This window comes from Haemaphysalis longicornis, unplaced genomic scaffold (genome assembly GCF_048455015.1).
Source record: "Haemaphysalis longicornis isolate Haplotype H1 unplaced genomic scaffold, Haemaphysalis longicornis Haplotype H1 scaffold_13, whole genome shotgun sequence".
Classification (NCBI taxonomy): domain Eukaryota; kingdom Metazoa; phylum Arthropoda; class Arachnida; order Ixodida; family Ixodidae; genus Haemaphysalis; species Haemaphysalis longicornis.
The window spans coordinates 13164436-13176961 of NW_027526233.1; the positions used below are offsets into that span (position 1 = coordinate 13164436).

General features: G+C 50.3%; 2 protein-coding genes across 3 annotated transcripts in view; both read right to left on the bottom strand.

Moving 5' to 3' along the window:
* Positions 1-12526, bottom strand: part of Asator (tau-tubulin kinase asator) — a 237581-nt gene that overhangs the window by 104591 nt on the left and 120464 nt on the right. The window lies entirely within an intron of this gene.
* LOC144164168 (uncharacterized) lies at positions 6332-8110 on the bottom strand. Its single transcript, XM_077694685.1, has one exon. The coding sequence runs from the start codon at positions 8108-8110 to the stop codon at positions 6752-6754; it is 1359 nt and encodes a 452-aa protein (XP_077550811.1). The 3' UTR covers positions 6332-6751.

Genomic DNA, 12526 nt, shown 5'->3' on the forward strand with positions numbered 1-12526 from the left:
CGATGAGGGCCTGTGCTTGCTGCGAGAAGTGGTGACCGCGAACCCAATTGAAAACCTGGACGCGTGGGGCGAAGTGTTGGATCGTTGCCGTCGAAAAGGACTCGATTGGATCCAGAACGCAACTTTGTTGGCTATTGCGTGCCTATCATGAAATCCAAACTTGTTTTTCAACCATTATCATTGACCAATAACACAATGCGTTTGCACGAGTCAATACTTAAGAAATGGTTGCCATCCCGCCCAGCGAAAGTGTAAGTTTAGCGAACCTGTTGTAAACCACTATGCTGATGGGGCAAAGGTATGAAACATTTCTCGTCGTCTAGGCGGGCTTATCTCCTGCGTTCGGCGTCTTGGCGAGAACTGCTCTATTTAGTGACACTAGTCCTGCCTAGCCTTCAAAGATAACCGCAAATATAATGTTTACCAGGAACACATAGGTTGTGTGTATGGGGGGGGGGGGGGTCGCATTGTTCCCAGGCGCCTTATCATTTATATTGCGGTTTCACTTGTTGTGAGATTTTTAAACGAGTACTGAGTTTTATGCTGTATGCCTGATTACCCCGATGCGGGCCTTCGGCGTCTTAGGCGACCACTGCTGCGTTCTGCCAGTGTTTTTTGTTTACGACGCGAAATTGTCCGACCAACTAGAGGCTAACAGCTTCGTTGTAATAAACAATTATGAGCTATATGTACCGGTCTTACTTTGTTAAAGTGGCGAAATAGTTTTCGGTTCTGTTTCATTACGCCAGACGGTGCTGCTAGTCCGAAAGGTCGGTTGCGCTGCGCATTATGCGCATTACGGGCAACTAAAACGAAAAAAAAAAATTCCCCGCATTTACCCGAGAGGAAGAATGTGAAAGTGCGAATGCAGGAGTTGAATTTGCGCGGTTCTGTAATGTTCGCGAAAGAGAGATCACACACACACACACACAACTACAAAGAAAGAAAGATGCATTTATTCACAGACACCTATTTGTGTTGTCGTTGTACTTGATTGCTAGAGCGTATCTCAGCTTTGAAATTTCGTGTCAGTACTCCTTTAAGCGGGTGCATTAGCCCTTCTCACGCCCGATTCCTGGCCAATCCCCCACGTGGGTATGTGCCATGCACAGACACCTATTTGTTCTTTTGAAAACAGCGCGGAAGACGGGACGCAGCAAGTAATAGACGACACAAGCGAAGACGACACAAGCGTCCCGTCTTCCGCGCTGTTTTCAAACGATATGATGTACCAACAAGCCCTTCAGTTCACCCTTTTGCAACCTATTTGTGTTGTCGTTGTACTTGATTGCTAGAGCGGATCTCAGCTTTGAAATTTCGTGTCAGTACTCCTTTAAGCGGGTGCATTAGCCCTTCTCACGCCCGATTCCTGGCCAATCCCCCACGTGGGTATGTGCTATGTCAGCGGCCAGGCAGCGCGCGCCCATCTCCCCCCGTTGCCAAGGAAGACGAGGAGATTCCTGGCCAATCCCCCACGTGGGTATGTGCCATGTCAGCGGCCAGGCAGCGCGCGCCCATCTCCCCCCGTTGCCAAGGAAGACGAGGAGCGCGCGCACCCGCAGCTGTTGCTATGCGGACGGCGGCGGAATGCGGACGGCGGCGGACGCTTCAGGCTCGCTTAAGAAGTGCATTCGCACTTAAAATCGCTTGGCGCTCCTCTGCAGCTTAACGGGGCTACCCGGAGCATAGAAACGCCGAACTAAGAGTCTCGATTATGGTTTTGTACCTTATTACGGGAGCTACAAATCCCTCTTTTTGCGAAAGGAAGCGGTGGTGAGCTGCGCTTCGTACAATGATCTGTCACGATGCGTTACATGCGTACGGACAAATTATCTCTCGTGTGGCCAGGACGAGGGGGCTGTTTTGCGACGAAGAGCCGAGTGTCAACCAGCGTGTCTTCGAAATACTAGGCACCGAAGATGGTTGATTTCGAAGTATCTTATTAGCGCCGGCGAAAAATTACAGCACACGATTATTTCTTCGCAGAACGGAATTGATGCCGACAGTGCAGAACACGGAATATTTTTGAGAATGGTGGTTCAGGGGCGTGTTTTCCCTTTACTGTTTTGGTAAGAGTAACAGAAATTAAGGAGCGCTGCTAGAGCGAAAGAAAGACACGCACTCTCGCGCAGACAATTTCCGTCAAAAATGTTTTGTTGGAGTACTTTCACTGGCCTGTCGTGTCTTTGGCGGTGGTCCATAGGCACTCCCCTTTGAACAGCACAGCTGTGTATGCCGACGCAAATGCTCCGTCCCACGAAAAAATCGCGAAGCCCCAAGAAAAAAAGTGGTTAGGGAGGTCCCGGAAATTGGACCCGGGGCCTTTACGCCGTGAAACCGGCAACCCAATCACTGGGCCACTTCAAAGACCCGAAGGGTACGGTATTAGCAGCGGTGGGAAACAAAAATTAGCAGTGGCTTAGCTCGGCTATGCCAGGGTATACGTAGCGTGAGCTAAGGTTCAGCAATTCAATCTAATCCAATCCAGTCCGGTCCAGTCCAGTCACTGCTCCTCAGGCATGCGCAGCACAGTTCTCCAGGGGCCACGCGAAACAGCTATCAAGCGGCTCCGGCGCAGCACCGACTTGGCTACTGCGCAACGGAGGCGCACAGCTGGGAATGCGCCGGCGCCAGTGCGTCTGCCGCGGCTATGACGTCACTCGGGTGGAATGCGCACAGCGGCGAACGTGCACATCCAATTCTGTATACACCCGTACTCCTGTTGCATTGGATTTCTAATCCAATTTAATCCAATTCAATCCAATATTGTAACGATGGTTACAATAAAAAAAGGCAAACTGGGTTTATTAGACAAGGCGAACTTGTGCCCACAAGAAACGAGCTCTGGCTAGCCTCAACCGTTCCACGGTCTTCTTCCTGTTTTCCTTCGTTCGGCGCGCACTCCTCGTCCTCTTCCTTGCTTTCGAGCACCGCCTAACGGACAAACGGGAAGGTACACCACTATGTACCTGGCGGGAAGTTCACACTACCACGGGAGATGCTGCATTGCTCCCCCCTCCGGGGTGGCATCGACCCGATGCCACTAGAACGCGTACGCGAAGGGGCAACGAAAAGAAAGGAATACGCAAAACAAAATAACAATCAGACGAAACACAAGGCAGCAAGAGGGCAGCGGTAACCGGGGGAAAAAAAGTAGAAGCACAGTAGGTCAAACTGGGGAGTCCAATGGCCGCTCGTAATATGGCTTTAGGCGCACCACATGCACAACTTCAGAGCTCGGTCGACGTCGAGAAGAAACGTTGGAGTTGCTCTCAGGTAACACCTCGTAGTTCAGATCGGAGATACGTCGGATAACCTTGTAGGGACCGAAGTAGCGGCGAAGCAGCTTCTCCGACAGTCCACGGCGGCGGATAGGCGTCCATACCCAAACAAGGTCGCCGGGACGATAGTCCACATTCCGTCGTCTCAGGTTATATTGCCGGGCGTCGATTTCTTGTCGCCTGCGGATGCGAAATCTTGCAAGCTGACGAGCTTCTTCAGCGGTTTGCGTGAATTCGTCAACATCAGAGCCGGCTACCACGTCGTTATCCACAGGGAGCATTGCGTCGAGGGTTGTCGTCACTGGGCGGCCAAAAACAAGCTCAAATGGTGTGAACCTGGTGGTTTCCTGCATGGCTGTATTATAAGCGAAAGTGGCATAAGGGAGAATTTCGTCCCATGTCTTGTGGTTGAGGTCGATGTACATAGACAACATGTCAGCCAAGGTTCTATTAAGTCTTTCCGTGAGGCCGTTTGTTTGGGGGTGGTAAGCAGTAGTCTTGCGGTGAGTACTGTGCGTCAAGCGCAGTACTTCACGCATTAAGTCAGATGTGAAAGCCGTCCCCCGGTCAGTCAGTACTACAGCGGGCGCTCCATGTCTGAGGACAAGTTTGTGAAGAAAGAACTTCGCTACCTCGGCAGCGGTTCCCCGAGGAAGAGCGTGCGTCTCTGCATATCGGGTTAAGTAATCCGTTGCCACAATGATCCACTTGTTCCCTGAGGCTGACTTGGGGAAGGGGCCCAGTAGATCCATGCCGATTTGCTTAAACGGTGCGTCAGGAGGGTCTAGTGGGTGAAGTAGCCCTGCAGGTTTTACGGGTGGCGTCTTCCGGCGCTGGCAGTCCCGACAGGTCTTCACGTACTGTTGCACCGAGGCTAAGAGGTTTGGCCAGTAATACTTCTTATGTATTCTTGCGAATGTGCGAGTGACCCCTAGATGCCCAGCTGCAGGCTCGTCATGGCATGCTTGTAAAATTTCCGTGCGTAATTCTGCCGGTACGACAAGAAGAAATTTCTCTTTACTCTGATCGTAATTTCGCTTGTAAAGTACGTTGTCGCGCTGGCAGAACGAGTTGATGCCTCTAAGAAAAGCATGGGGAGGCCCAGCGTTTTTATCCCGCAGGTATTCAATGAGTGGTCTGAGCTCCACGTCGGCCAGTTGGCGGGCAGCCATATCTGCAGCTTGGATCATCCCGACAAAGGGGAAGTCCTCCTCCTCGGCTTCAGGGGAAACGGTGGAAATCGGTGCCCGGGACAGACAATCAGCATCACTGTGCTTGCTGCCCGACTTGTACACGACCGTAACGTCGTACTCTTGTAGCCTTAAACTCCATCGAGCAAGCCGTCCAGAAGGGTCCTTGAGGTTCGCGAGCCAGCAGAGGGCATGGTGGTCGCTGACCGCTCTGAATGGCCTACCATACAGGTATGGACGGAATTTGCTGATGGCCCAGATGACAGCAAGGCATTCTTTCTCTGTCGCTGAATAATTCCTTTCCGCTTTGGAAAGGGTGCGACTAGCGTAAGCTACAACCTTTTCCACCCCAGCTTGCCACTGTACAAGAATAGCGCCAATTCCCACATTGCTGGCATCCGTGCGGATTTCCGTGTCGGCGGCGTCATCGAAGTGGGCTAAAACTGGAGCACTTTGTAGGCGTCTACGCAATGTTTCGAAGGCCTGTTGTTGGTCGTTGCCCCAGGAGAACGGCACATCTTCTTTCATAAGTCGGGTCAGTGGCTCGGCGATATTTGAAAATCCCTCTACAAATCGTCTGTAATAGGCACAGAGGCCCAGAAAGCGTCGCACAGCCTTCTTGTCGTTTGGGCGTGGAAATGACGCGACGGCAGTCGTTTTCTCGGGATCCGGACTAACCCCAGCAGCACTTACAATATGCCCAAGAAATTTGAGCTCTTCAAACCCCAGATGACACTTTTCTGGCTTGATGGTCAAATCTGCAGAGCGAATAGCCTCCAGGACACTTCTGAGCCGTGACAAGTGCTCGTCAAATGAACTGGAGAAAACGACCACGTCGTCCAGGTACACAAGACAGGTCTGCCATTTCAGCCCAGCGAGGACAGTATCCATCATGCGCTGGAATGTAGCCGGCGCAGAGCATAGGCCGAAGGGTAGAACCTTGAATTCGTAGAGACCGTCTGGTGTCACGAATGCCGTCTTTTCGCGGTCGCGCTCGTCGACTTCGATCTGCCAATATCCCGATTTCAGATCTAGGGACGAGAAGAATTTGGCATCGCGCAACCGGTCCAACGTGTCGTCAATCCTTGGGAGCGGATAAACAATGCGTTTGGTCATACTGTTTAATCGGCGGTAGTCAACGCAGAAGCGAAGCGTGTTGTCTTTTTTTCGCACAAGTACGACGGGAGAGGCCCATGCGCTCTTCGAAGGCTGGATGACATCATCGCTTAGCATTTCATTGACTTGCTGTTTTATTGCTTCACGCTCCTTCGGAGACACTCTGTAAGGGTGCTGGCGAACAGGTCGGGCGGATTCGTCTGTTAGGATGCGGTGCTTCGTCACATGAGTCTGGCGGACTTTGGACGTCGTGGCGAAGCAGTCAGAAAATTCCTGCACGAGACTCACTAAAGCCTCCTTCTGTGTGGCGGAAAGGTTCTTGTTAACTTCGACAGGCGGAATGACGCCCTGCGTATGAGAATCTGCCGCTGTCGTGCCTAGTGTGGTCAGATGCGTTACGTCGGCGACCTCTTCGATGAATGCAATGGCGGTATCTTTCGCGAGATGTCGGCGCTCGTTGGAAAAATTTGTAAGCAAGACGGGCGTGCACCCATTTTCGAGCTTTACAAATCCTCTCGCGATGCAGATACCTTTGTCCAGAAGTAACCGCATGTTGCCTTCGGCTATCCCTTCGTAGTCCTGAAATGTATCGTTCATGACGTTGACGAATACACTTGTGCGAGCGGGAAGTGTGACGCCGTCTTCGTCGATGAGGCGCAGAGCCGTGTCGCGTCGGTGTTCAATGTTTTTTTTCGATGGCTCGCTCCGTGGAAAATCTAATCGTCGATTTCTGCAGGTCAATAACTGCACCATTTGCTTGTAAAAAGTCCATCCCAAGGATTAAGTCTTTTGAGCATTCGGGTAGGACGACGAAGGTGCCGATGTACGTGAACCCTTTGATTTTAATTCGAGCAGTGCACATACCCACAGGACTAATCAGATGACCTCCGGCTGTGCGAATCTGGAGGCCAGTCCAAGGCGTCAGCACCTTCTTCAGTGTGGTGGCGAAAGACTTACTTATGACGGAATGGTCCGCCCCAGTGTCCGCCAGCGCCGTCATCTCGCGCCCATCGATTTCCACCAAGACATCGCACGCTACATGTTGGGTGGTACAGCTCCCCGTCTCCGCCTGGTCGCTTGCCTCTCGCCCTACTCGTCGTCGTCGCAGTGGAGGTTCTTCGTAAAAGTCGACGCCAGCGGCCTCACCTCCCGGGGCCGCTGAGTTCAGTTTCCCCGGATTTCAAAGCTGCGCGATGGACGGTCAGAAGAACTGGGGGCGAAGCGTGGACTCGAGGATCGGCGTTGCATGGGCGATGGCGAACGGGACTCTGGGCGTCGTGGTGCGAAAACGTTTCGGCGGTCGGCGAGGTAGTATTCAATCTCTTGCGGGCGCTCACCATTCCTCGGACGCGGAGCATTTGGCGCAAATCCTCGCAAGCCGATACGGCGATAGGGGCATGCGCGGTAGACATGCCCTTCTTCTCCACAGTGGAAACAGAGTGGTCTGCGGTCAGGAGTGCGCCACAGATCACTTTTCCGAGGTTGTGTTTCCGGTGGATACGGCAGGCTTCTGCGAGGCCTGGGGTTGAGCGGTGGTGTCGGCGCAGGGGTGGCGACGGTCGGCGGCGAGCGGTGGTGGTATTGCTGAAGAGCAGCTGCGTATGAGAATTTTGGTTCCTCCAGCTGTGGCTCCTCTGTTGGCTCAGGGATACCCACCGCTTGCCGGACTTCTTCGCGTATCATTTCGGCGATAGACACCGTCGGTGCTGAAGACTGCTGCTGGCGGAATGCCTGGAGCTCCTCTCGCACGATTTTCCTCACCAGTTCCCGCAAATCGAGGCAGTTCTCCAACCCTGTCATGCAGCTTGCATTGGAGACCATGGCTTCGGTTTGGCAGTACCGCTTCGCTCTACGCTGAAGCGCGCCTTCAATTGTCGTTGCCTCACTGACGAATTCGGCAACCGTTCTTGGGGGATTGCGCATCAGCCCGGCGAAGATGTCCTGCTTGACGCCACGCATGAGGTGCCGTACCTTCTTCTCGTCCGTCATGGCGGGATCTGCGCGCCTACAAAGACGGACCATATCCTCGGTGTACATGGTAACACTCTCGTTCTGGCGCTGATTTCGTGCTTGAAGGGCAGCCTCGGCCTTTTCTTTGCGGTCGCTGCTCATGAAAGTGGCTAGTAAGCGCTGACGAAACTCCTCCCACGACGAAAGTGTGGATTCATGGTTTTCAAACCACGTTCGCGCACCTTCCTCAAGAGAGTAGTATACCTGTCGCCGCTTATGGTTATTGTCCCAGCCGTTGAACGTGGCGACCCGTTCGAAGTGGTCCAGCCAGTCTTCCACGTCTTCATAAGGCTCGCCGTAGAAGACTTTTGGTGTACGCGGCTGTTGCACCACGTACTGGAGAGGGGCGTCAGTCATGTTCGTGTTCACAGTGGCGGTGTTGCCTACAATCTTCTTGGTTGCCCGATCAGGTAGAAGGCCGCACTCCGCCGGCAATCCGAGTAGGCGACGGCTGGTCCGCTGGTGTACGGGCGACACTTCGACGTGGACAGGCCTGGATGATTGGGGTATCATGTACCCAGCTCCTCCACCACTTTTGTAACGATGGTTACAATAAAAAAAGGCAAACTGGGTTTATTAGACAAGGCGAACTTGTGCCCACAAGAAACGAGCTCTGGCTAGCCTCAACCGTTCCACGGTCTTCTTCCTCTTTTCCTTCGTTCGGCGCGCACTCCTCGTCCTCTTCCTTGCTTTCGAGCACCGCCTAACGGACAAACGGGAAGGTACACCACTATGTACCTGGCGGGAAGTTCACACTACCACGGGAGATGCTGCAATATAATCTAATCCCATCCAGTCCAATGCTTCCCGCTCTTTCGCAGCACGGCCCATCAAGGTCCACGCGAAACTGCTCAACCTCGGCCAGTGTACCTGACGCTAATAACACGCGCAGCCAGTCGGAAAGAAAGAAAACGCTTCCTGTGGTACGAATAGAACATGGGCTCCTCCCGTTATTAAAACGGCGTCTATCCGACTGGGAAATGATTCTTTCTTTACTGAATGGAAAACTGCAATTAAGTTTTCAGTCGCCCAAGAAGCTGAATATCACTGCCGCTGAGTTTTTAGGGATGATTAAGCTGTCATCGCCTTTTTCTTTCATAAATGGTAATCATAGGAATTGCTAGCGCGTACAGGGCGCACTCTATATAAGAAATTAAACACATTCACAGCTGACGAAGGGGGAGCAGTCAAATTTCGAACTGAAAGGCCGGAAGGCACACACATGCATCAAGAAGGTACGCCATTCCGGGGGCTCGTTTTGCGCAGCATACAGAGTTCGCACCCACGCACATAGCCCCCCAAAAAAGCGATCTCGGTGAACGAGAAGGGCCCACATGACGATCGATCATGCAGCACTTCACAAACTAAACAACCCCAAAGAAGAGATCATACTGAATTACACGGTCTGTCCACGGGTAGAAAGGCGAAAAGCAAAAACGCCCGTGTGTTCGAGATTTCGGCACACGTTAAAGATCCCCAGGTGGTCAAAATTAATCCGGACCACTCCACTAAGGCACGCCTCATCGCCTGCGTTGCGTCGGCGCGTTAAACCCTACAATCATCATCATCCACGGGTAGAAATAGGCTAACACGCGGGCTGATTTCCATGTCATTCTTTAGTGTCCATTGTATAATGTCACAGAACACAAATGCGTCTCTACACGTCACAAAACAATGGTCCACAGTTTCAGGTTGATCACACAATCGACAGTTCATAGACCATGCTACAAAAAAAACCCCTTTGAATGTAGCTACATTTCAACAGGAAGAGTCCACGTATGCAATTTAAGAAATAATGTCTCAGCTGCCGGCTGAACGAACATTCCTCTGACACGTAAAAAACAGTGTTATTCAAGTATGACTGCCGATACATAGGTACAGGAAACAAATTTTGCAGTAATACACGGGTCATCTGCTTCCTGGAGAGGTCCAACAAGTATTGCAGTGAGCAACGTACTTTCAAAAAATTGAAATATATGCTACTTCTTTAAGAAATTCATAGGGGGCCCTGCCACCATTGCTCCTGCAGGAGCAAATAAGTACGGCAAATGCGCACCCAATCGACGTTGAAGAACTACCCTTAGGAAAGGGTGTTTCAGATTTCTAAAGAACAGAAACCAGGGAACCAGCTGGTGTACAAAAATGTGTATGACTCCGAGACCTCCAGATTCTAGGGAAATAAATAGGTTATCTCTGCGCACGGGCTCAAAACGTCAACCCCATACAATGGTAGCAAGAACCCCATGCAGGGTTTGCACTCCATTCCTAGCAGAGTGGAGGGCTTGCAGGACATACGCAAGCTTTGCAAAAAGAATAGCGACAGCTTGATGTGGGCCACTTGGTTCGACATGATCACAGGGTTTAAAGGCACAAGAAGAACGCGGACACTACAACGTCATTCCTTACTCGCATCATGTGTCACATGGCATAAAGAAGGTAGCGCAGAGATACGGTGTTAATACTGTTTTTAAAGCACCTGGCAAGCTGTTGAGATTTTCAAAGAAGAAGGCCCCACTCTGCACAAAGAAGCACGAGACGCAGTACACTGAGTGCACAAAGAATGTCGTGTATGAATTCCCAATGAGTTCCTCGAAAGTTTACATCGAGGAGTCCAGTCGCTGTTTTAATGAACGAGCGCGTGAGCACAATTGGGCTGTGAAAAACAAAGCTGGAGGGCACTGACCACTGTAAGCAATGCAAGTGTGTACCAAGGTGGTACCAGACAAGATTTAAGGGAAATTATCGAAGCGTTTTTAGTCGAAAGAGCGGGTGAGGATTGCACCAGCAAGCCATCTGTTGCCCTTTCAGCAACAGAGATCAAATTCTTAATAAGCGGACCACAACACACTCGTGACATCATGTTTGGATAACATAAAAATGCTGTTTGTTTCTTTAATAAATTTTCGTTGGAAGTGGCGCTTCGTTTGTCTTGCTCGTTTTTTCTTCTAGTTCCGGCGTTTTTCTTGCGCCTTTATACCCTGTGATTTCGTAAGAAGAAGAACGTTACACACTTGTACATAATTCTTTCCCCATCCATGACTGCGCCCAACGCTTAATTGTGGAACGCGCTGACTCCCAGTTACGTATGTGGCTAAGAGGAACTAAGAGGTACTGGAGTTCCTCACAACCTCACGTAGTTCCTCCAGAAAACCTTGGCCGAGTATCCCACATGCCGAGCCCAAATTCTTTAGGCTTCACAGAACTGCTTGGTTAACCTGAGCGCTCCCAAAGCAGGCTTTTGTCGTTGCAAAAGTAGGCAATATCGTCAGCGTATCTCTCACACTGTGCCAGCGATAAACCTGTAACTTTTGTAATTATTCTGAGACATAGTTGTTGGAGGTATAAGCCAAATAATATTGGAGACAATAGGCATCCCTGCCCGACGGAAGATTGAATATGAGCAGGAGCAAAAATGCTTCCTATTAGTGATCAGCATTGCGGTACAAATGTTATAACACAACTTAATCCCCCCGAATAAAACATTCCCAATGCCTGTGCGCTTGATTACCGAAAACGAAAAAAACATTTTGGACTCTTTCAAACGCTTTTGCAAGGTCGATTTGCAAAACTGCCATCTGTCCCATTTCATCTGAAACGCACTCTAACACTGAACGAGCAACATGTGTGCTTGTATAAATACTTCGGCCCCGAATATCACGTGTTTGAGATGCTCTAATTACGCTATTATTAACAAGCTGCAGCCTACGTGAGAAAATCTGAGGAAACATTTTTTAATCAACGTTACACGGAGACCTTGGACGGTATCTTTCGACAGTTTTAAACGGTTTTCTCTCGAGGTTTTGGGCATTAGTACCGTATGAGCAACGTAAAACGTAGGACGGAGGGAACCCATTTCGTAGGCTTTTGCAAAGACCGTTAGCAAAACAGGAGCAAGGACCGTACAAAATGTTTGATAGAATTCAGCGCCAGGGCCACCTTGACGTGCGGATTTGTTCGTTTGCAGTGCCTTTATAATGGCCTCTACCTCGTTTAGCGTGATCTGCTCTTCAACAAGAGCCCTTCTTCCACTCTAACCTTAGGTAAAGGATCAAGGAAGGACCTGAAATCATTGCCAACTCCAGCGCTGCAGCCGAAAAGTTTTGAATAATAATCATAAAATGCCTGAAGAATCCTGGAATAATTATTAAACGTATTTCCATTGTGCTCAATATCCACTATTTCTATAGCAAGTGCAGATTACCGCTCGTCCCTAAATAAAGTCTTTTCGGTTGGCTTTCATAAAATCGTTGGCTTCGGGACCGCAGTAAAGCTCCCCGCTGTTTTACTGTAATTTACTGCTTCCTCTGGCATTTCACAGTACTGATCTGATCAACGTATACACCCCTAGCTCAATCCTTTCGAATTCATGCAGCCTTGTCAGAATTAGTCCCAGTTCGTCAAAGTGAAGACGCTTTAAAAACTCCACACGATCCGATGCCTCCGTCGCCAAGTTTTTTATTTCTTGGTTAAAGAGATCCTAGTTTTCAATGATCGACAAAGCAGTGCTCTCTAAAGAAGCGTGCAGGCAAACAGATACAATGCGTGGAAAGTTTCATCCGAAAGGAGATTAGAATTAAGCTTCTATAATTCCGACATAAAATGGTTGAAGAGGTTATTTATTGTTTGTTTTAACACGAAAGTGTTGCAGATTTCGCTGACGTCATGTCCATCACGGAAGTGACGCCAATACAACAAAGCAAGCGGCCTGTAAAGGGTGCACCCCTGCACACAGGTTCTTCTTGCGGGGAAGCAACTCTTAGTACTAAAAAGTACGTTATACTTGGGGTTCGTTTTCAGGATTTATAATTTAACAGGAACGTGTTTCATGCCACGGTACCCCAAACTTCCCTGACGTCATATCCGCCACAGAAATGACGCCAGTACACGTTTGCCGAAGTGACCCGCCAGCAGGACGTCGCTCGCTAACAC

Excerpts from the sequence above, each read along its gene's own strand:
- LOC144164168 (XM_077694685.1), bottom strand. The coding sequence starts at position 8,110 with ATGATACCCCAATCATCCAGGCCTGTCCACGTCGAAGTGTCGCCCGTA.